At 42.6% G+C, this 26179-nt stretch overlaps 1 protein-coding gene across 1 annotated transcript in view; it reads left to right on the forward strand.

Moving 5' to 3' along the window:
- Positions 1-3602: 3602 nt before the first annotated feature.
- Positions 3603-26179, forward strand: part of LOC118391103 (protein phosphatase 1E-like) — a 56565-nt gene continuing 33988 nt past the window's right edge. The window contains exon 1 of the mRNA XM_035782128.2: positions 3603-3890. Within this exon, the coding sequence (XP_035638021.1) occupies positions 3709-3890 (182 nt within the window). The 5' untranslated portion in view covers positions 3603-3708. The remainder of the gene's footprint in view (positions 3891-26179) is intronic.

Genomic DNA, 26179 nt, shown 5'->3' on the forward strand with positions numbered 1-26179 from the left:
CAACTGCCTGATAGAGCATATTCCTACATTTGTAAAACAACATATTAGTAATTTAATCATTCTTAAATTATGTTTTACAACAACATTTTACAACATTGCAATTTCCCATTGTATACACAATTACACTGAACATAAATATAAATGCAACATGTAAAGTGTTGGTCCCATGTTTCATGAGCTGAAATAAAATATCCTTGAAATGTTCCAAATGCACAAAAAGCTTATTTCGCTCAAATGTTTTGCCCAAATTTGTTTAAACACCTTGTTAGTGAGTATTTCTCTTTTTCCAAGATAATCCATCCACCTGACTGGTGTGGCATATCAAGAAGCTGTTTAAACAGCATAATCATTACACAGGTGCACCTTGTGCAGGGGACAAAAGGCCACAAAATGTGCAGTTGTGTCACACAACACAATGCCACAGATGTCTCAACCTTTGAGGGAGCATGCAATTGGCATGCTGACTGCAGGAATGTCCAGCAGGGCTGTTGCCAGATAATTGAATATTAATTTCTCTACCATAAGCTGGAATCAACATAGTTTTAGAGAATTTGGCAGTACGTCCAACCGGCTTCACAATCACAGACCGCGTGTATGGTATTGTGTGGGCGAGCGGTTTGATGATGTCAACATTGTGAACAGAGTGCCCCATGGTGGCGGTGGGGTTATGGTATGTGCAGGCATAAACTACAGACAACGAACACAATTGCATTTTATTGATGGCAATTTTAATGCACAGAGACACCGTGACCAGATCCTGAGGCCCATTGTTGTGCCGTTCATCCACTGCCAACACCTCATGTTTCAGCATGATAATGCACAGCCAGCCCCATGTCGCAAGGATCTGTATACAATTTCTGAAAGCTGAAAATGTCCCAGTTCTTCCTTGGCTTGCAGACTCATCAGACATGTAACCCATTGAGCATGTTTGGGATGTTCTGGATCGACATGTACGACAGTGTGTTCCAGGTCCCGCCAATATCCAGCAACTTCGCATAGCCATTGAAGAGGAGTGGGACAACATTCCACAGGCCAAAATCAACATTGATCAACTCTATGCGAAGGACATGTGTCACTCTGAATGAGGCAAATGGTGGTCACACCAGATACTGAGTGGTTTTCTGATCCACGCTCCTACTTTAAAAAAAAGGTATCTATGACCAACAGACATATCTGTATTCCCAGTCATGTGAAATACATAAATCAGGGCCCAATTATTTTTTTTATATTGACAGATTTTGTTATATGAACTGTAACTCAGTAAAATCTTTGAAATTGTTCCATGTTGCCTTTTATATTTTTGTTCAGTATAGTAAAAAAGAAAATGTTGTAAATGAGGTTCAGTTCTGTTCTTGTTCACTTCCTGGTTTTCATCTTTGAATGCATGTTTCAATGTAAAAAAATATGGGTGTTTCGATAATGAAAACCACATGATAATTTTACTAAATGACATTGGTTGAGATTATAAATATGCCAAACAAAATGTCATTTATTTTCAAATTGGTTGTCAAAGTTTGCTTAACCGCCTCGTTGAGCTGCCTGTTAAAGGGTTAAAACCACTGATTATTGCACTTGTCGCTTAACCGAACATCTCTGCAGGTATTGAAATGGTTAATTCTCATTCTGAGTGAAATCCACTACAGTGGATATTTTTAGCATGGGTGCTTGGTGTCCTATATACACATTTAAGCCATAGAATCTCACTATTGATGCCAAGCTGTTGATGAATGCTAAGAGTGCTGTTTTATCATGGATAAAGGCCCTATCCATATATACTGAACAAAAATATGAACGCAACATGTAAAGTTTTGGTCACATGTTTCATAAGCTGAAATAAAAGATCCCAGACATTTTCTATGCGTACATAAATCTTATTTCACTGACATGTTTTGCCCAAATTTATTTAAACCCCTGTTAGTGAGCATTTCTCTTTTGCCAAGATAATCCATCCACCTGACAGGTGTGGCATATCAAGAAGCTGATTAAACAGCATGATCAATACACAGGTGTACCTTGTGCTAGGGATAATAAAAGGCCACTCTAAAATGTGCAGTTTTGTCACACAACACAATGCCACAGATGTCTCAAGTTGAGGGAGCGTGCAATTGGCATGCTGACTGCAGGAATGTCCACCAGAGCTGTTGCCAGATAATTCTATGTTAATTTCTCTACCATAAACTGCATCCATTGTCATTTTAGAGAATTTGGCAGTACGTCCAAATGGCCTCACAACCACAGACCACGTGTAACCACACCAGCCCAGGACCTCCACATCCGGCGTCTTCACCTAAGGGATCGTCTGAGACCAGCCACCTAAGGGATCGTCTGAGACCAGCCACCTAAGGGATCGTCTGAGACCAGCCACCTAAGGGATCGTCTGAGACCAGCCACCCAGACAGCTGATGAAACGGAGGAGTATGTCTGTCTGTAATAAAGCCCTTTTGTGGGTAAAAACTCATTCTGATTGGCTGCGCCCTTGCCCAGTCTTGTGAAATCCATAGATTATGGCCTAATTAATTCATTTGAATTGACTGATTTCTTTATATGAACTATAAATCAGGACAGTCTTTGAAATTGTTGCATGTTGTGTTTATATTTTTGTTCAGTATAATTTTTTGTAACCAGGGTTGAGTTTCAGATTACATGTATTCTGATAAAAAAAAATAAAAAAACATGCAATCTAATTATAAAAAAACTAACGTAATCAATTAAATTACCAGCAGAGATATTATAATCATTATACTTATACTATAATCATTAACATTATACTTTTTTGGATTACATTACAATTCGATAAGAATGTTTGTGAAAGATTACATTATGAAACCTTTCTGTTTTCTCAATGACATTCAATTCCGCATTTAAAAAAGGCCTAAATGTAATGTTGTTCCACCTGAACACTATGATGACAAACCAAATGGATTTGATGGATCCCTTTTGTCAGTACTCAGATAACTTTCGGATTAACCAAACTCAGTAAAGTAATGTTAGTAATTACTATTTTGGGCAGATAACTAGCAAATGTAACGGATTACATTCAGAAATGAACCTACCCAACCTTGATTTTTATTTTATTTGGCAAATCAGTTAAGAACAAATCCGTATTTACAATGCCGGCCTACACTGGCCAAACCCTCCCTAACCCGGACGACACTGGGCCAATTATGCGCCACCCGAAAACGGCCGCTTGTGATACAGCCTGGAATCGAACCAGGGTCGGTAGTGATGCCTCTAGCACTGAGATGCAGTGCTTTAGACCCATGCGCCACCTATCATATGTGTTTTATATTGTTTAAATACTGTATATTTTTGGATAAGTCATTACATGTCCTATGCACTTTTAAAAAAACGCTATTGCCGTTAGTTGTTACAGTTCCTCCACAGTGAAGGCAATTTGCCTAATTTTAGTGCTTCTTTCAAAGCAGTGGGTTCATTTAATCCTCCATCGGCGTTCAAAACGCACGTATCGCATGTGAGGGTGCGTACGCGTTCCCGAACCTAACACAAACCTGATGCTTCTCCCGCTTTCTCAAAATTCCCTCCCCTCTCTTGTCATCATCCACCCACCCTCTCCTGTGATTGAGCGAAAACCTTGTTCACGCGCGCGCGTTCCCAACCGGCGCGAGTGGGGAGCTGTCCAGCAAGCGATTTGAAGTAGTCTTCTTGCCCGGCAAGTGCGGTCTCTTGTCTGTCCAGGAATGAGAAGTGATGGCCGGCTCTGCAACTGAGGAGAAAACCTTCCGAAGGTTCTTGGAGCTCTTCCTCCGAGAGATGAGACCACCACTCCAGGAGAATGACCCTGTCCCAATGCGCCCTTTGTCTGACCTCACCTCGGAGGACGAAGTTGAAGGGGAATGCCTCGATATGTGTCTTCAGCACTTGTGCAAATAGTAAGTACGCTACCGATTTGATGTTACAAATGGTTTTGTATGCAGTTTAAACTAATGGTTTATGTTTGTCTTTTGCAAGACAATCTCAGACGAGAATAGGAATAGAATAGAATAGGAATTTGGAGTCGAATAGAATAGAATAGGAATTTGGAGTCATCAAAAGTGAAAGCTAATTTTGCCGGCTAAATATATTTTACACGAATTGGCAGGACTGTTGCGCAAACACAGTTAATATAAATTATAGAATTATATTTAAAAAATAAGTAGCATTCTAGGTGCAGTGAGCAATTCGGAATTAGTTTATACAGAATTGCTCTCCGGTCAGTTTTGCCGGGTATCATATGAAGCCACTCACAATGTCTTGACATCCTCATCTATCATGTTGCCGCCGACGTCATTGGGCATGTTGCAAAAAATTCTGTAACAAAGGGAAGACGAAACTTCAAATACATTTCAGGATGGTTGCAAATACACTGAAATAGGGAACAGAGGGGAAAATTAGGACATACTGAACAAAGTGTGCCCGTAGTGTTGTCATGTAAAATAGCCGACATCGACAAAGCTGTATGAATTGGAAAGCACCTCTTATGAGAAAAGCCTGCCATGGTAACTATGAGGAATGCAATCGTTTCTTCCTACGAATGAAATGACGTCATGCGACGCAAAAAGGAAGGGAAATTCACATTAACGGACATCGGATAAATGGGATGGAGGATCATGAACGAATGGAAACAGAGAAGAACCGGAGTACAACTGAAATGAAGCGGACTTGCAGTTCACCGGCGCAGGCTCCCTAGTAAATTCAAAGCAAAATGTGTTTGGGAAGGGTTGAGCATTTTCAGATATATTACGTCACACTCACATCCATAAATAGCACATGTAACCACTGAAGAGACCTAAAAGACAATGGTGAATTACTGAAGCCTGTCGAGGACGATTGCAATTTGACACGTCAGGTGTAATTGTGAGATCACCATCACCAATAAACGACCCAACAAGAAGCAAACACAGTCTAAAATAGAGCCATTTAAGGCACCCAGGCGCACAAGTGCTTGGAAATAATTCATTCTTGACCTTGAAAATTTGAGCTTACAATTTACTATGTTTGCTACAGTGCATTCGGAAAATATTCAGACCCCTTCCCTTTTTCCACATTTTGTTATGTTACAGCCTTATTCTAAAATGGATTTTTAAAAAAAATCATCCTCATCAGTCTACACACAATACCCCATAATGACAAAGCGAAAACAGGTATTTAGAATAGTTTCCAAATGTATTAAAAATAAAAACAGAAATACCTTATTTACATAAGTGTTCAGACCCTTTGCCAGGAGACTTGAAATTGAGCTCCGGTGCATCCTGTTTCCATTCTGTTTTTCATCCTTGAGATGTTTCTACAACTTGATTGGAGTCCATCTGTGGTAAATTCATTTGATTGAGCATGATTTGGAAAGGCACACATCTGTCTATATAAGGTCCCACAGATGACAGTGTATGTCAGAGCAAAAACCAAGCCATGAGTTTGAACTCTTCCTAGAGCTGGCCGCCCAGCCAAACTGAGCAATCAGGGGAGATGGGCCGTGGTCAGGGAGGAGACCAAGTACCCGATGGTCACTCTGACAGAGCTCCAGAGTTCCTCTGTGGGGATGGGAGAACCTTCCAGAAGGACAACCATTTCTTCAGCACTCCACAATCAGGCCTTTATGGTAGAGTGGCCAGACGGAAGCCGCTCCTCAGTAAAGGCACATGACAGACCGTTTGGAGATTATCTGGTCTGATGAAACCAAGATTGAACACTTTGGCCTAAATGCCAAGCGTCACGTCTGGAGGAAACCTGGCATCCCTACGGGGAAGCATGGTGGTGGCCATACTGTAAGGATGTTTTTCAGCGGCAGGGACTGGGAGGCTAGTCAGGATTGAGGGAAAGATGAATGGCGCAAAGTACAGAGAGAACCTTGATGAAAACCTGCTCCAGAGCGCTTAGGACCTCAGACTGTGGCGAAGGTTCACCTTCCAACAGGACAACGACCTTAAGCACACAGCCAAGACAATGCAGGAGTGGCTTCGGGAAAAGTCTCTGAATGTCCTTTAGTGGCTCAGCCAGAGCCCAGACTTGATCCCGATCGAACATCTCAGGAGAGAACTGAAAATAGCTGTGCATCGAGGCTCCCAATCCAACCTGACAGAGCCTGAGAGGATCTGCAAAGAAGAATGGGAGAAACTCCCCAAATACATGTGTGTCAAGCTTGTAGCGTCATACCTAAGAAGACTCAAGGCTGTAATCACTGCCAAAGGTGCTTCAACAAAGTACTGAGTAAAGGGTCTGAATACTTGTGTAAATGTGATATTTCAGTTTTTATTTTTTTTAATACATTTGCAAACATTTCAAAAACCTGATTTGGCTTTGTCATTATGAGGTATTGTGTGTAAATTGATGAAAACAATTTAATCCATTTTAGAATAAGGCTCTAACGTAACAACATGTGGAAAAAGTCAAGGGGTCTGAATACTTTCCAAATGCACTGTATGTATTTACTCTACTGAGAGCTAGTTAATCAATACTGAACCCAATGTGTTATGTTGGGTTTCGTCATGTCCCACATAGCCTACAGGGCTTATCATACAACAAACACTATTTTGATGTTCACCCCTGCTCCATTTCAAAGACCAACACTTGTTGTGTCGATGTCACCAATTCCCCGTCTTTGAGAAGAGGGTTGTAGCAGTATCAGTCTGCTAGATCTGCTCCGCACAAAGAGCTTATTGTCTGTGACTTTGCACTCAGCTCTGGATGCTGCCCATACTACCAGAACAGATCCATACCTACAGTAGTGTTCATGTATTGACAGTTATCAAATGTAATTGACCCCATGGATAGTCCTAAGTCTATCTAATTAGAAGGAAACACTCACATATTATGTATTTATTACACAATAACAATTTCCATTCATGGATATTTGCAGTGGTTCCTGGTTCCCTCTCTAAAGCGATCACAGTTTAATTATTTGTTTTCCATGGGATCATTCCTGCAGTGCTAATGATAGTATTTTTGAAGGAGAGCAATGTTGTAATTCGGCACGAAGTGAGACCCATTCTCACACTTTGTGCTGCGAGGATCAGGTCCTTCCGTTGTGTTTCAGCTGAACATGTGATTATTTTGTCTCTGGGTTGAAGATCTAATAATATACCTGGGAGAGAGGTGGAGGTCTCCTTTTCTGCTCTTCCTGTGTGGAGGTCCCTGTGTGTGTGTGTGTGTGTGTGTGTGTGTGTGTGTGTGTGTGTGTGTGTGTGTGTGTGTGTGTGTGTGTGTGTGTGTGTGTGTGTGTGTGTGTGTGTGTGTGTGTGTGTGTGTTTTGCAGCGGTGCTGTATTGATGGGTAGGAGAGGCTCACAGTGTGGGTATGTATGTATTTGAAAAGGTGGAGATGAACACAGATTGTGCAGATCTGGACTTGTGTGTATATGTGCAATGACGACAGTGTGAATAATGTTTTGTCACACTCCCATCCCTGCCTGAGGTATCAGAGGCACACATTTGTGTGTGTGTGTGTGGGGAGGGGGGGGGGTGACATGGTACGCCCCGCCCAGTGTCAGCTGGCTCATTGTGTGGGTGAGACACAGCCCTCCTCTCAAATTGTCATGGCTGACGTGTAATGATACTTCTGGAGGATAAGGGAAGCACGACACAGGGATGGGGCTGTCACATTTAATGACAACTTACTTTTGAATTGAACCCAAAATAGTAGGGTATGAAAAAAAGAAAAGAGTCACGATTTAAGTGACAGGAATGCTTTGATTTTGCAACTAGGAAGCCTGTGATTATTGTCTGTTTGGATGTCTGAGGGACTATACACAAAGATAATGTACTCGTACATCCATCAAATATGAAAAATTATCATTATCCAACCATCTAAAAACACAGAAGGACCATTGACCTGGTCTTCATTTGAATTCTGTAGTTCTAACACATTTGCACCATACTCTGTAATTGCCAGAATATGCTGGAAGCAGTACTGTCATGTGCAATGTGAATAGAACACAGACCTCACTCAGTTATCGCTAGCGAGTGGCCACCTCTCTCCCCATACAGCAGTACATTTCCTTGAAAGTGTGTGTGGTGTGTGTGTCGGACATGGTTAAAATATTTTAGTATCTAGTATTTAAAATACTTAAAATACTTTTTTCTGTGTATTTGAGTATACACCCCAAAACAAGTACTTTTATTTGGTTTGTAAAATCCAAACAGTCTACCAAATTGTATTTGAGAGTATTATTCAAATATTTATTTCAAAAACAATTTTTAAATACCTGGTCAAATGCATGGAAGTGTATTTGAGTCAGTGTATTTGAGTATTGTCAAATACTTTCCAAGTGTATTTCCAAATACATTCAAATATCCATCTACCATGTCTTTTCAATTAAAATATATCTGAATAATTACTTTGAATGTACGTGAAAGTAATTGAGATATTTTAAATAGTATTTTGTGTGTGTGTGTGTACGTGTGTGTGTTCAGAGCAGCTGATTAATAATCCAATAACAATTCTAATACTGAAAGCAGCTCGGCGTTACAATCCCAGTCGGCTTGTGTGTGAAGCCTTCACCTGAGGCATGCGTTCGTGGCCTCCATTTCTCCTCATCGCTTCATCATCTGACAAGGCAGGTAGAAAAGCTGCTCTGTTTGTCCAGCTTCAAAGTGTCAAGCTTTCCTCACACTCCTTAATGATGGCTGTTAACTAGGGAGTGAGAGAGAGAGGAGCATAATGGATGCAGGCATACGTGTCAGCAGGCTCATTGGTCCTCGCTCACAATTCCACCACGTCATTATGATGAAAAATAACCATAGGAGGAGCCTATGCAATATACAGTATGCAATACATAATTCAACACATATGCTGTGATGGCTAAAGATAGACATTGCTTACTGCCTGACTTCACTCTTTGAGTGTTTTGAGAGCTAGTTCTGTTGGGAACGGCTGTAGAGGCCATCTTGAGGGTGGGTAACAATAGAGGGAGGGATGGAGGAGAACCATGGCTAAGCCTCCTTCCTCCTTCACTCCTTCCTACCCCCATTCCCTCCATCCCCTCGTTTCCCACTGCCCCCGGTACCTCTACTGGGAGCGCCGATAATTGAGAGAGGGGAGCTCTCCTAAACCTCATTAAACTGGCACGTCTCCCACAGCTGTAAACAACCACGCGCACATCCGGATTCCTCCAAGACACACAAATGCGCACGCGCGCACACACTCTCACACTCTCACACACACACACACACACACACACACACACACACACACACACACACACACACACACACACACACACACACACACACACACACACACACACACACACACACACACACACACAGTCTGCTTCCGCACACTGCTGCAGGAACAGTGTGTGGTGTCGGAAGCGCTGCAGCTGACGGCTGCGTTAATGAGCACTGCTGTGCGACCGGATTGGACATCAGAGGAGCAGGGGACACACTCATCTCCCCACAACTTCTCATTCATAACACAACAGGAAGAGAGGGGGTCATCTGTGCCCTCACCCGAAAGTGCCTCAGTCCTAATGGACTACGACAGTGTCGCAGAGTTTTACCGGATCAAGCATTGCTGTCCATTCATATCTTAATAACTACAATGTAATTACAATGTTAGTGCAATCTTGCACTTGTTCAGGGTTAATGATATAAAATGTAACGCGGCCTACAATTTGTCCATCTCATTTTGACACAGACCCACAAAAGACAAATGAGATATGCGCTGTTCCAAATGATCAATTCCATACATTTTTCAGCTCTCACACCAAAGACTGTTGGTTTACATGAAAACAAATTGATTTATGCACAAGAGAGCCTTTATGACATTTTCCTGTTTGTCTTTTGTGTGAAGACAAAATTCAGCTAAGAGCTTTTGGGCATTGAATTAAGAGCGTGATTGTTCTTCAGCAACATTGACAGCTGCTGCTTCCAACACACACACACACACACACACACACACACACACACACACACACACACACACACACACACACACACACACACACACACACACACACACACACACACACACACACACACACACACACACACACACACACACCATAATCAGATAGAGGTTTTAAAGTAGACACAGAGCAGGCCTCTGATTCAGAGAGAAAGAGGGCATCTCTCAGCCTCCCTCGTTTGTCATAAATCTGGAGACGAGATACAGGATAAAAGGCAAAGATAACCTTTCCTTGTTTGAGTCTGACATTGCTATTTGTGTCTAGAAGTTAAGGTGGTGTTACGTAAATGTACCAGGGTTCTGCGAGCTAGATTTACTGTCCATAATGCGGTAGCATATTTACTACACCACCTGCAACTCCCAATAGACTTATTTGGCTGTAATTTGGGATTTTTGCTAATCGAGTCATTGAATTGATTTAGACCCCTAAATGACCCTCAAGTTTTACTTATAACTTACAGACTGGGTCGCTATAGAAGTCCAGATGAGTTGTTGACACTTGAGCCCAGTGAGAATTGATGGATAAGAGCGAACAAAACATTTGATCTCAACAAATCACAAATTAAAATGGTGAGATCAAGTCACATTACCTCAGCAGAGGGAGGTCATCAGTACCAAAGATTTACAACCAGGGTTGATCTCCACTACACTCTTTTCCAATGAAGGTGCATTGCTTAACGGGATGCATTGCTTAATGGGATTGATACATCAAAGCAACGAAGCACTAATGGCCATGCTCGGCTATGTCGTACCTTGACCCACAGTATGAGTTTTTTTTATATCCTTCTTCAAAAAAAGGCCCAGCAGTTCAGGCTGAATCCTTGCCATGACTTGCCCAGGACACAGGCGGTAGGAGTGAGCACGTCTCCTCAATGCCTGTTTTTATTCTAGCCAAAGACACAATTAACTGCCTTTCACACTTGCAATCGATGCTACTCAGTTTAGAATGCCCGGCTTGGCTAAACAAGGGTAACAGAGAGACAGAGAAAAGGGATCCGCAAGGATTCACAAGTCATTACTTCCAAATCAATGAAAGCGTCCTCTGCTTATATGTACTGCCATGAATGATCTTGTTCCGCCGAGAAACAAGTCTGGGGTCAGAGGTTTATGTCTGCTGTGTCGTAGCTCCCAGAGAACAGTGTCCATCTGCCTAAGGATTTTTCAGATCCCTGGGGCTCTCTGACTCTGGGCCTCTCACGACACTAGTGATGTCTCTGAACTTTGCTTTAGTCTTCAGGGCCTCTTCCCAGAACCTCTAGTGGCACAACTGATTTCTGGTGATCATTCTGATGAAGCATATACCACTATATTTGTTGCCTTGTCTTTAATTTACTTTGTGTCAGACCTTTTGTTGGCCTCTTTTTTTCACTTGTATGTATATTTTGGCCTCTCGAGCTGAAGAAGCAGGGGAGCGTTAAAGACAGTTGCACATGCTGTTAAATTGAGCGGCAGGTTCGCTGCATGCCTCAAACATGACCCTAGATGGACAATTGTTTGGCAATTAGCCCTCACTTAGAGTAATTGCCATAGTAATCGTCATCCAGCACTTAAATTTGTTTAATTAACAGGAAAAGATCATTACAGACTGTTATGGTTGTTGAACATACCCAGCAACCTGCTATCATTCAGAGCAGAACTGGGTACTGTCATAGACATACAGCAGCTTAAACAGAGAGTTGCTAAGGGCTCTGAATTCACAGGTAAGTCAACCATTTTCCACAGAGAAAGGTGAGTTTGGGTGATGACTGTATCTGTCAGTAGGTCTATTAAAGGCACTGGTGTTTGCAGATGAGAAAAAGAGATGATGTAATCGGCATCAAGGTTGGCATAAACAAGGTTTGTCTATTTAAACAACCGAAAAACACCTAGCACCTGGATGGGCCTTACGTAAGAGCCGCAGACCACAAAAAGCACTCTGCTTCAAAGTGTTGTGCAATGCACTCTGTTTTATAATAACTGGCAACTCTACAGACATACGGACACCCCTCAGGGTCCTCCCAGGTTGTCTCCCCCCCCAAGCTTTTCATTTGTGCAAAAGGAGTCTGGCACCTCCTCTGCGATGACCGGCTTGCTAATTGGATGAAAATATGATTGATTTGGTCTCCTCCTGCCCGCCACACAGCAATTACTCTGAGTGTATTTGACGCCAGTTTCCATCTATACATCTTCCGCAGGTCAAACATGGTCTCGACGCTCAAGATTTTGCATTTAAATTAGAATGTGGAAGGTCACTCCCAGGCCCGTAGTGCAGCATACATTTGAAATATCAAATTTGATTTAAAAGCAGAAACCAGATATTAGGGCAGAACCAGTGGTCTATCTTTTGTGATGCCTAGAGGGGGCTTGCCTTACTTTTACTAAACATGATCTTCATAAACATAAAGTAAATGCCTTTCAATACGTAGTGCATATCAAGAACAATTCATTTACTGCAGTTGATTATCGTTAGAATATTTTGTCATTTTATAGCAGACTAATCAGAACATTCACTTGAGTCCCAAATGTACTGTTTCAGGATGATCTGACCTCTTTTTGCATTGAACTAGTTTCAGAATCTAAAACAATGGATGTACCCTCCTCACATTTGTGAAAGTTTAAAGGGGAAATCAGCAATAGAAACAATAACAAAACGTTCTCCCTGTCCTGTTTGGGTAAAAAGCTGAGGGATGAGGCTGGAGAAATGGAACCACTCTAAAATTCATAGACAGAGCTATGGATGCAAGGACTGACCATCCATGGTATAAACATTATATAGTTGTAACCATGTTTTGAGGCCATATAGTGTTTATTTATATTTACTTTGTTTACAAACATTAGTTAAACAAGCTTATATTTTTGGTTCTGATGGGGTAGGACAGTTGAACTAAGCTCTTGAGGCATTTTGTCACATATCCTTCCGGAACTTTCATCACGCACACCTGTCCCCTATTCCCACTGATTAGTCTTGGTCTTGTCGATTATTGTTACAATGTCCGTTGGTGCGTGTGAGTACCTGTGTTGTGTGTTTTGGGCTTTCGTGCCCTTGTGGATTGCGTAGATGATTACTGTTCTCGTCCCATGTGTTAGTCATTGTGTGGGTGTTTTATTTATTCTAGGTACTCCTCGCTCTTTTGTTTTGAGTTTCAACCCTGTGTTTTTGTTACGTGTTTGTTTGGTCTTCGTCCCCGTGCCTTTACACGGCACGCCGTAATTTGGGCTGAATAAAACCCATATTACACATTCCTGCGCCTGTCTCCCGAATCTCTTCATGCCAAAGTGACACATTTATAAATTATATTCTTCAAGAATCAATGGGTATATATAATTAATAAGTCCAAACAATGGATGTAGCAACTGCTGAGTTCCCCTTTAAGAGACCAATTTATATCATAATGTTGCTGTCAAAGCTAGGATCATTTTGGTCTCCCACAGTAGCACAATTGTACATTCTTGATGAAAATTCACACCCAATGTGTTGACATTAACATCAGTTCTGCAGGAAACACAAGACCTGAAGGTTAAACAATGGGATGATGAAAAATTCACGCATGGTGAGCAATGTAGCAGTTGTGGCTCTTCCACCATGGCTGCTTGCAGTTCAATGTCCAAAGGAATGACATGAAACATCTGAGGCCTCGTTGTGCACACAGCGATCACATTCAAACATCCCATTGGAAGCTGTGGCCAGGGTATTTCAGCACACCCGGTATTACTTGGTCTGCTGTGAAGAAGTTGGCACAGAGAAGTTCTAGAACACGCCACTGCAAATTGAAGCCGCACAGGTCCCATCGGCACCTGCCTCTCCTTAGAGCTCTCCTATCTTAGTGCTATTTAGGCCTGGCCGCTATGTCTGACACAATTACTATTATTTAAAGGGCCACTAACCAGACAGTGACATCAAAGGCTGCTTGGCGATCCTGGATAAGCTGTCCACCAGGTTTCAGCTTATCTTTACCCCAGATGTAGGTACAGGGGTGTCCAAGCTACCCCTCTCCTGGTCTCCCTTCACCCCTTGCCCTTTCACATCCTCCTCTGGCTCCTGGTGGTTGGGCTACCCCAGGTACAGAAATGACTTGCAGGAGCAAATCCCTTAATCAGTGTCTCTCCCTGCGATTAACAAGCCCAGACAGTGCCCTGTCCTCACTGGTCACTTAACCCCTCAGCGGATCCAGGGCAGAAGCACAGCACAGTGCCTTTACCTGGCAGCAGGGACAGGGCCCTCCACCATTGGCCTCCGGCTCTGGTTTTACCATGACCTCAGAGCTCTGGAAAACCCCAAGGAGCTTCTGCCCTTCAGGGAATAGCATTCATGTTCATACATGGGTATACTGAGTCTAAAGACCATGTGTCACTGAAACATTTGACTCTTCTCTGCCTCTGCTGATGGATATCTTTACTTGGGCACAGTGTTGTTGAGTTAGTTATGAGTTAATAACGCCTTGGCAGTCTGGGTTATTATATTTGCTTGAAGATTACATTTAGGTCCAGTTTGGTCTCAGTAGCAGTCTGGTAAGATATTTCTAGTGCTTGGGAACACCAAATCTCTGTTTATCCTGGCTATTCCAAATGTCAGTCTTATGAAGAGGAATGCCAAAGGCAGTAAGCACAGTTAATCTCCGTTAAGCCCAACATTTGACGTTACCAATCTGTCCTGACAAAATCATTCGTATTTCTTCCTTTCTAAACAGGTTGCACTATGTTAAAAGTTTGACGAAAAAAGACTATATGCCCTTACATTAAAAATAAAAAAAATTCACCTTTATTAACTAGGCAGGTCAGTTAAGAACAAATTCTTATTTACAATGACGGCCTACCCCAGCCAAACCTTAACCTGGACAACGCTGGGCCAATTGTGTGCCACCCTATGGGACTCCCAATCACGGCCGGATGTGATACAGCCTGGAATCAAACCAGGGTCTGTAGTGACACCTCTAGCACTTATATGCAGTGCCTTAGACTGCTGCGCCACTCGGGAGCCCGTTGATGACTTATTGCAAATCCAATCAGTTTCCCACGTTGATTCAATGTTATCACATAGATTGTTGGGGTTGAAATGATTTGGAAACAACATTGATTGAACCAGTTTTTGCCCAGTGGGAAATCACAACCGCTGAGTCACAGTGATTCACAGCCAAACCTTGCTTTTGCACTGACTTGATTGAAGAATTCAACACTGTGCCGCTGCCTTAAAGCTTATTTGGTCATTGTGGGCACATTTAACACCAAATCTACATGGATGACAGCCATACATTGATGAGTTGTACGCAACAGTTTCCAAACACTTGACATTGTGTTTCTATCTGAGGTTGCTGTGTCTCAGTATGTAGGGCTGGGTATGTGAAGCACAAGCCTCCCTCTGTAAAATGGTCCAGTCAAGGGCATACAAAGTGGACCAAACTTGAGTGATGCACATGACCTGCTCGTCTGCGAGTTCTCTTCCTCGCCGGCTGTTCTCTACCACCGCTCCTCAGGCATTGGAAAGAGGACTGCGTGGAGGCGGGAGATGGTTGCCCTACATTCATAAGCAGCAAATGCTTCCTGGGAGCTGTACCTTCACGGCCATGCCTACTTTCCCTAGCCTCTCCGGGGTTTTGAAAACATTCTTTTTTTAGCGCCTCTCTGCCAGCGTCTGGCTTGGAGCTTCTAGTTCTCCTCTTCAACCTCCATCAGACTTACTTGTGGTTTCCTCATAGATGCTTGAGTGTCTCGTGTCCCCGGAGAGACCTAAAAGCAAAGGGCTGGTTGGACAGCCAGCATGTGGTTTCTTAACTATTATTAATCTCTTACCCAAGGTTAACAAGTTCCCAGCGTCACTAATGGGCACTTACATCAGCTCTACTGGCGTGACAGTAAAGCTAACCTGAATGGTGGATTAAGGGGGCAGGGATAATCAATGTTATTCTGGGGGCAATGATGGTAGATTTATGAATGGGATTATTTTCTATGGTCCCATTAATCAGACACATGCTGGTTGCAAAGCTGCTCCTGTAGAGGGGGAATGTAATGATGCCATCACCTTTGAAACAGTAGTTCTATCTCAGTAGGTATTTTCCTTATTTATTGTGCTAAAATCCGAGCAATCTTTGAAATAATAATTTAAGTGTTGAGTCCAGGTTATTTATTTTGTAAAATGTCAGCTCTGCAGGTGGCCCAATTGTGGAAGTAAAATGACCTTCAAAACGTCCTGAACTGTTCTACTGTATGTCCTCTTTCTCCTCTTGTCTCTCTCCCTGAAACAATATTATAGATACATGTGCAGATGTTTTTCCTGTCTGCTCTTGGCCAGTATATCCAGCCGCTTTGTTTATGAGCAGCCCATAGTCAAATGTTGAGTCATATGTTTGCAGCAGAAGAAGCAAATGCAAAGCAGTTGCTCCGACTGACAGACTGGAATCCCTACCTGCCCACCTAGTGTTCTGTCTATCCTGGCAGAATGCAAATGATTGCCATTGAATAGAATGCAAAAAGAGGGAGTCTGCCTCCTCCAGCAGGTAATATGCCAGTCCATGTACGAATCCAATCATGCGAAAAAGGCAACTTATTGCTCTTAAGAGAAATGCATAAAAACAAGCCATACCTGAGGCGAGATCAGGTAAGCAAGTTTCTTTAAGAAATACCAACATTGAATATCACCCGTGTCTTAATGCCACGTTCAAAACAACTGGGAACTCGAAAAATACGAGGTCAAATCATGACGTCAGTGATTTTCAGGTCGGAAAGTCAGAGCTCTAGAAAGAGGCCCGAAAGTTGGAATTCCGAGTTGGATGACAGTTTAAAATAGTTTTTTCCCAGTCAAGAGATCTTTTTTTTAACAATTTCCCAGTTATTTTGAACGCACTGAAGTCAGAAGTGGGATATTTCTGACTTCCCAATCCCGAGTTCCCAGTTGATTTGAACGCGACATAAGCAGTCATGCATAATAAGTCAATAAATCTGTCTATACGGGTTATTAGCGCTTCCATTTTAGATGTGCTTATGTGCCCAATTAACTACAGTGCATGACTGCTTCAACAATATGTATTGTGTAGTTTCTGTAGAAAAACATTCAACAAAACACAAATTTCAACCGACCTTGTGACATGACAACAAAATGAGCGATGCAGCAGAAGACAATCCGCAGAAAGATGTGTGGAATGTGCGTCTGTTGATTCATTGATAGTCTCTTCACTGAAAGTACAGTCGGCTGCATCTAATAAAGTGAATGCGTAAAGAACACATTAAACCAGGGGAGATTTCAGATTCCTCTCAATATGAACCCCACCCACACCCCCACCAGAGCACATTGCCCAGTCTGGCCTATTGTGTTAGATGGCAGCGGCCTCTCTTATCCAGTCTCGGCCTCTAAACAGCTCTACCCTCTATCATTTGCTGTGGGGCAGATAGACATGGCTGAGGCCTTGTTTGGTATCCTGGCTATGACACCGCAAAACAGGATAGAGAAAGTAAGTCTGCATTATTGAGACAGCTTCCACCAAGGCCTACATATTTAATAGAGATGCTGTGCTATTAACTTACAGTGCTCCCTCTCCCCCCCATGACAAAAAGCTCAGCCCCATCTGATTTAGTTCTCTATGCTGCATGGTTATCAGAAAGTGTGTTTTTCCTTTGGGCTCTCATTATAATTGCCTTGTTTGTTCTTAGATCCAGTTCATTGGATCTGCAGGATTGATTTAATTTGTGAACAAAGGCGTTTTAGTGATAATGTTATGAAGCCTAGTTAACTGGTCTGCAACCTGATTTAAGATGTGCATCTATGTGAGAAATTGTTTCAGGACCATGTTGGATGCACATTGTAATGGTTTTGACTTGAGGTTATTGTTTCTTAGTGGTGCCAGGTCGGTTGTGCCTACCAGAGACATTTTTGATTTCTCCATTAAGTTTGTGAGTCGGTCTCATCTATCCGTCATAGTCTAGAGACCAATACAAAGGACTCGTGAAAAAGTAATAAACCCTTAAAAACATTAGAAATCATTTCAAAACAATGATTGTTTTGAATTGTTTGTATTATATAAAATATAATAATCATACAAACAATTGTCACAAAATAATAATAGAAGTTACTCAGGGAAAGTCCCGTAGCTAGGACATAAAAAATGGTCCGGCTCTGTAAATGATCCAAGTGAACCCAAGTGACCTCAGTCACGCAATGTTCGTTCATAATGTGAGGCAGAAAACCGGTCTCATTATACATTCAGATCACAAATCTCCCGTTCCACACAACAAATAAAGATCAGCAGGACTCACATTACTCTTCTCCAACAATTGAACATATCAACCAACCCAAACTGGAGTAGATCACAAGAAAATACATGAAACACCGCTTAGGAAAAGTTGTTAGTCAGTCAGTCATTCAGTCATTCAGTCATTCAGTCATTCATTCAGTCAGTCAGTCAGTCAGTCATTCATTCAGTCAGTAATTCAGTCAGTCAGTCATTCATTCAGTCATTCAGTCAGTCAGTCAGTCAGTCAGTCAGTCAGTCAGTCAGTCAATCCGCCAACAGATCTCTGGCGGAGAAAGGCCACGGAGAACAGCCGAGACCACTGGAGATGTGTAGTCCAACAATAAAATGAGTGGATCCGATCCTTGTTGATCTTGCGACACAACTGCAATGCACACTTTTAAGTAGAACAAAAACAAAACGGAGTAAAGGAGCTTCGGAACAGAAGGTTGGAACTACGTCTCTCACGCCACGTCACCCCCGTTGCGCATCCGATGCTGGCTATTTAATGGGAAATTAAAGGGGAAGTGCAGCATCGGGAGAAGAAGCTCTTGGTCGGCCAGTCCAAGCGGTTTGTTGTGTTGTTCAGATAGTGACGAAAATAAATGTATACATAAAGAAACTACAAACAGGCATGCCCAAGCTAACATGTGAAATAATCCCTGTTGATTTGGACAACCTCTGAAAATTGCATGGTTAGGGTAACACAGGTGTGTGGCAAGTTGCAGTGTGGCACACAGACAGACCTGTGAGGACCCCTCCGGTCTTTTGCTGGACTGCATACGCTGAACATGAGTTCACATTATTACCCCACCTCTGTGGTGGCCTTCACATTGTCAGCACCCAGAGAGAGAGCGAAAGAGAGGTAAACAAGCTTGCTGTGTGAGGGCTGAGTCACAATAGGCAGTGTGCTGACAGGCTGACGCGCTCCAAAGCCCAGCGATTAGCTGCTTCACTTTAGTCAAGTGAGCTTCTCATCCACAGAAGCCATGAGTCACCGGTGAATAACGGGAGGCATGTCCCCCCAGGTATTGGCAGTGATTCAGTGTGACCTTCGCTGGCTTTCTCCTCAGCAGGGCCAACAGTGCCTATAGTTTTAGGGGCTAACTAACACCCTAGCCTCGTCTCTGTCCACCATCCACCCTGTCTTTCCGTATCCCCATGGTAACTATAGGCCTACGAGCACCATTGGATCCTTTTCTTATGCTTTGATAATATTAGGTCAAGTGGTAGTGTGGGGCTGATAAGATATTATCACGATACTTTGGTGACAATGCGGTATGTATTGCGATTCTCACGATTCTATATACATTGCGATTTTTTTGCGATTCAGTGTCCCAAACATATTGCTCACCATATGTCTGCTGCAGAGGCACAAGAGAGCCATGAGAATACAAGTTTTGATCAGTCGTGGAAATAAAAGTGCTGAGAAAAATGACTGCCTAATTAAAAAGAAGATGGAAAACAAGCTATGAAGGAGTTTTGGTGCAGGTACAGCCAAACTAGCGCAAAAATAATATTGTCAAAACAATACGATATATCACCAAAAATAATATGTAACTGTATCAATTTTTCCCACATCACTAGTGTGGGGTCAGGACCCAGGAGCCTTGGCTAGTCAAGAGTCCCTGCGATTAGGCAGGCCGTGGACACGTTTTAGCTACCCCTTAGGCTATTATGAAACAACTGATCTGCCAGCTGGTGGATTACATAATACTATCTTGAGGCTCTGTGTAGAGCTGCACAGAGCTCGCTCAAATGCCTCCAAGCGAAGTACATTTAAATTCCCAATCTTGCCGAGTATGGGAATGAGTTTTGCTGGATCATTGATAGTGGAAACTAGGCACTCTCGTACCAGGTCTAAAGCTACAATTTTCACTGAACAAAAATGTTGGTCTCATGTTTCATGAGCTGAAATAAAATATCCTAGAAATGTTCCATATGCACAAAAAGCTTATTTCGCTCACATTTTGTGCACCTGGTTGTTTACATCCCTGTTAGTGAGCATTTCTCCTTTGCCAAGATAATTCATCGACCAAATAAGGTGTGGCATATTAAGACGATGATTAAATAGCATGGCCATTACACAGGTGCACCTTGTGCTGGGGACAATAAAAGGCCACTCTAAAATTAGCAGTTTTGTCACACAACCCAATGCCACAGAGGTCTCAAGTTTTGAGGGAGTATGCATTTTGGCATGATGACTGCAGGAATGTCCACTGGAGCTGTTGCCAGAGAATTGAATGTTCATTTCTCTACCATAAGTCGCCTCCAACGTTGTTGTAGAGAATTTGGCAGTACGTCCAACCGGCATCAAATCAAATCAAATTTTATTGGTCACATACACATATTTAGAAGATGTTATTGCGGGTGTAGCAAAGTGCTTGTGTTATTGGCTCCAACAGTGCAGTAGTATCTAACAGGTCACAACAATACAGACAAATCTAAAAGTAAAGAATGGAATTAAGAAATATATAAATATTGGGACGGGCAATGTCGGAGCGGCATTGACTAAGATACAGTAGAATACAGTATATACATATGAAATTAGTAAAACAGTATGTAAACATTATTAAAGTGACTAGTGTTCCATTATTAAAGTGACCAGTGATTCAATATCTATGTACATAGGGCAGCACCCTCTAAGGTACAGGATTGAGTAACCGGGTGGTAACCGGCTAGTGATGGCTATTTAACAGTCTGATGGCCTTGAGAACAGAAGCTGTTTTTTCAGTCTCTCGTTCCCAGCTTTGATGCACCTGTACTGACCTCGCCTTCTGGATGGTAGCGGGGTGAACAGGCCGTGGCTCTGGTGGTTGATGTCCTTGATGATCCTTTTGGCCTTCCTGTGACATCGGATGCTGTATGTGTCCTGGAGGGCAGGCAGTGTGCACCCGGTGATGTGTTGGACAGACCACACCACCTTCTGGATAGCCCTGCAGTTGTGGGCGGTGCAGTTGCTGTACCAGGCAGGGATACAGCCCGACATGATGCTCTCAATTGCACATCTGTAAAAGTTTGTGAAAGTCTTAGAGCTGAATTTCTTCAGCCTCCTGAGGCGCTGTTGCGCCTTCTTCACCACACTGTCTGTGTGGGTGGACCATTTCTGATTGTCAGTGATGTGTATGCCGAGGAACTTGATGCTTTTCACCTTCTCCACAGTGGTCTTGTCGAAGTGGATAGGGGTGTGCTCTCCTGTCTCCTGAAGTCCACTATCAGCTCCTTTGTTTTGTTGATGTTGAGGGAGAGGTTATTTTCCTGGCACCACTCTGCCAGGGCCCTCAGCTCCTCCCTGTAGGCTGTCTCGTCATTGTTGGTAATCAGGCCTACTACTGTTGTGTCATCTGCAATCTTGGTGTTTGAGTTGGAGGCATGCGTGGCCACACAGTCATAGGTGAACAGGGAGTACAGGAGGGGGCTGAGAACGCACCCTTGTGGGGCCCCTGTTTTAAGGATCAGTGTAGTGGTGCTGTTGTGGCCTACCTTCACCACCTGGGGGGCAGCCCATCAGGAAGTCCAGGACCCAGTTGCACAGGGCTGGGTTCAAACCCAGGGCCCCGAGCTTTATAATGAGCTTGCAGGATACTATGGTGTTGAAGGCTGAGCTATATTCAATGAACAGCATTCTTACATAAGTATTCCTCTTTTCCAGATGGGATAGGGCAGTGTGTAGCGCGATGGCGATTGCATCGTCTGTGGATCTATTTGGGCGGTTTGCAAATTGAAGTGGGTCTAGGGTGTCAGGTAAGGTGGGGGGTGATATGATCCTTAACTAGTCTCTCAAAGCACTTCATGATGACAGAATGAGTGCTACAGGGCGAAAGTCATTTAGTTAGTCAGTTACCTTTGCTTTCTTGGAGACAGGAACAATGTTGGACATCTTGAAGCAAGTGGGGATAGCAGACTACGATAGGGAGAGATTGAATATGTCCGTAAACACTCCAGCCAGCTGGTCTGTGCATGCTCTGAGGACGCGGTTAGGGCAGCCATCTCGCGGCCTTGCGAGGGTTAACACGCTTAAATGTCTTTCTCATTTAAGCGTGTTACTGCAGCCACGGAGAATGAGAGCCCACAGTTATTGGGAGTGGGCCGCGTCAGTGGCACTGTGTTATCCTCAAAGCAGGCGAAAAGTGAGTTTAGCTTGTCCGGAAGCAAGACGTCGGTGTCCACAATGTGACTGGTTTTCCCTTTGTAATCCGTGATTGTCTGTAGACCCTGCCACATATGTATCATGTTTTAGCCATTGAATTGTGACTCCATTTTGTTTCTGAACTAACGTTTTGCCTGTTTGATTGCCTTACGGAGGGAATAACTACACTGTTTCTATTCAACCATATTCCCAGTCACCTTGCCATGGTTAAATGCGGTGGTTGGCGCTTTCATTTTTGTGTGAATGTAGCCATCTATCCACGGTTTTTCGTTTGAGTAGGATTTAATAGTCACAGTGGAAGCAACATCCCCTATACACTCCCCGATTAACTCAGTCACCGTGTCCGTGTATACGTCAATGTTATTCTCAGAGGCAACCTGGAACATATCCCAGTCCACGTGATCAAAACAATCTTGAAGCATAGATTCTGATTGGTCAGATTAGCGTTAAATAGATTTAGCACAGGTACTTCCTGCTTGAGTTTCTGCCTATAGAAAGGGAGGAGCAGAATGGAGATGTGATCTGATTTGCCGAAGGGAGGGCGGGGGAGGACATTGTAGCCATCCTGGAAGGAAGAGTAACAATGGTTGAGAGTTTTTGAAGCACAAGTACCACAGGCAATGTGTTGTTAGAACTTTGGTAGTGTTTTCCTCAAATTTGCTTTGTTAAAATCCCCAGCTACAGTAAATGCAGAATCAGGATATGTGGTTTCCAGTTTGCACAAAGGGTGGTGTAGGTCCTTGAGGGCCGTCGTGGTATCAACTTGAGGGGGAATATACACGGCTGTTACTATAAACGAGGAGAATTCTCTTGGGTGGTAATACGGTCAGCATTTGATTGAGGTATTCTAGGTCGGGTGAACAAAAGGACTTGAGTTCCTGTACGTTATCACTATCAAACCATGAGTAGTTAATCATGAATCACACACCACTGCCTTTCTTCTTTCTGGAGAGTTCTTTATTCCTGTCTGCACAATGTACTGAGAACCCAGCAGGCTGTATATCCGGAGAGAGCCATGATTCCGTGAAACAGAGTATTTTACAGTCCTTGATGTCTCTCTGGAAGGAGATCCTCACACTGAGCTTGTCTACTTTATTGTTCAAGGATTGAACATTAGCGAGTAATATTCTCGGAAGCTGTGGATGGTGTGCCCGCCTCCCGACTTGGACTACATTTCCACTCCGAATAACTCTTCTCCATCGAGGGCGTCTTGGAGCAGCCTCTGGAATAAGTTCAGTTGCTCTGGGGGGTACGAACAAAGGATCCAATTCAGGAAAGTTGTATGTGTGACCGACCGGCTCAATTCGGTCCTATGTAGCAAAATTTGAAATTGTGTTTTTTACTTTGGATAAAAGTAGAGACTCAGAGCTAGAAAAGTGTATATTATACGCTACAGTTGAGGAACAATGGGAAAGTAATTCTGCTTTGAAAGTTGATAAACTTGCAACCTCACTTTTGAGGAAATGGCCCTTGAATGTTTTGGTAAACCTACTGGAGAGCTCTTCTTTGTCTACACCCATTTAGCATCGTTCCCACCCTCTTAAGCCTTAGCCCGACTCATCTCTTTAATGATTCACATGTGAGGCCGTGTACAAAACAAGGCTGGTTTATACTGTCTATCGACAGTTGTCGTAATGACATCATGAACAATCTATTGTCATCTGACATCAAACTTGTCGTTGTCGTTATGAAAAGTATAAATACAAAAACTACAGGCTGCATGACATCAGCAGCCCGGTGGTCCAAAATATCATAACTAGTGTATTTTAACACCAATAAATCCACCCATTTTAAAAATGAATTTAATATATGTCAATCTAGCAAACCAGGCAACTAAATGCAACTTTATAAACAATGTTTTGGTTAGTTTTTAGCTTGTTAGCTCGCTAGCTAATGTTAAATTAGCTGGCTAGCCAGTTCAAATAGTGACCATATTATATAGCTGACAACGTCTTCATTTTAGCTAACCAACCAGGTTCATTGTTACAGGAAAATAAACTCACAACAAGTTCATTATTTACAAGTTAATGGCGAACAAATGACAGAAAATAGGTTGTGAGTGTGACAAAATAAAATCAGGGCATTCTACTGAAGGATTTTAGAACTTGGACACTGTCTCGTTGACCAAACGTTTCATCCTAATTTGACTTTGGTGCAGGTCATGTTCTTCACATTACCGTCTCTGGTAAAACACATAATGTATCAAATAAAATCAATGTTGATTTGTCACATGACAGGATACAGAAGGTGTAGTGAAATGGTTACTTGCATAGTAGAGTATTTTGTTTAGACATACAGTGAGGGAAAAAAGTATTTGATCCCCTGCTGATTTTGTACTTTTGCCCACTGACAAAGAAATGATCAGTCTATAATTTTAATGGTAGGTTTATTTGAACAGTGAGAGACAGAATAACAACAACAAAATCCAGAAAGACGCATGTCAAAAACATTATAAATTGATTTGCATTTTAATGAGTGAAATAAGTATTTGACCCCCTCTCAATCAGAAAGATTTCTGGCTCCCAAGTGTCTTTTATACAGGTAACGAGCTGAGATTAGGAGCACACACTTAAAGGTAGTGCTCCTAATCTCAGCTTGTTACCTGTATAAAAGACACCTGTCCACAGAAGCAATCAATCAATCAGATTCCAAACTCTCCACCATGGCCATAACCAAAGAGCTCTCTGAGGATGTCAGGGACAAGATTGTAGACCTACACAAGGCTGGAATGGGCTACAAGACCATCGCCAAGCAGCTTGGTGAGAAGGTGACAACAGTTGGTGCGATTATTCGCAAGTGGAAGAAACACAAAAGAACTGTCAATCTCACTCGGCCTGGGGCTCCAGGCAAGATCTCACCTCGTGGAGTTGCAATGATCATGAGAACGGTGAGGAATCTGCCCAGAACTACACGGGAGGATCTTGTCAATGATCTCAAGGCAGCTGGGACCATAGTCACCAAGAAAACAATTGGTAACACACTACGCCGTGAAGGACTGAAATCCTGCAGAGACCGCAAGGTTCCCCTGCTCAAGAAAGCATATACAGTGGGGCAAAAACGTATTTAGTCAGCCACCAATTGTGCAAGTTCTCCTACTTAAAAAGATGAGAGAGGCCTGTAATTTTCATCATAGGTACACTTCAAGAAAGAAAAATCCAGAAAATCACATTGTAGGATTTTTATTTATTTGCAAATTATGGTGGAAAATAAGTATTTGGTCACTAACAAAAGTTTAGCGGGGAGCCCAGCCAACAGCAAGTTGCAGTAGTCCAGACAGGAGAGGACTAGTGCCTGCACCGCTTCCTGTGTGAGGTAGGGTCATACTCTACGGATTTGCAGAGCTGTGGTCAGCAGCCTTTTCTGAGTTAAGATCACTTTTGCAGTCAAAAAGCAAGCCGAGATCTACCGCTCAGATTTTTTAAAACATTACCTAAATGTAACATTAAGCAAATATAAGTAATTTTGTATAAATTAAGTTTGTGCAGTAGGTCTAAAACATTATCACAGCATATTGGCATACATGCTTGGCCTGACAATATTGTTCTTCTCAGATCATTTTATATTTCAAAGCTCAAGCTTTGAAAACAAAATAGATCATTTGGTGTAGCACTTGCGAGGCACAGTTGAGCATAAATTTAAATCATTTGCTTTTTATTTTACTAGACTGGTACCTGCATCTGTCATGATGCTTTCAATACAACTGAGAACTATGTCAAATCATGACATCAGTGATCTTCAGGTCGGAAAGTCGAAGCTCTAGAAAGATGGCAGAGTTTCCGTCTTGGAATTACGAGTTGGGTGACTGTTCAAAAATAGTTGAATCTCTTTTTTTTCAGTCGGAAGTCTGAGATTTCCGAGTTCCCAGTTGTTTTGAACAAGTCATTAGTCTCAGCGGAGGGAGGAAGAGCGCAGCAGAGGATCCATCTCTCAT

Source organism: Oncorhynchus keta, chromosome 12, assembly GCF_023373465.1.
Source record: "Oncorhynchus keta strain PuntledgeMale-10-30-2019 chromosome 12, Oket_V2, whole genome shotgun sequence".
NCBI classification, from domain to species: Eukaryota; Metazoa; Chordata; class Actinopteri; order Salmoniformes; family Salmonidae; genus Oncorhynchus; species Oncorhynchus keta.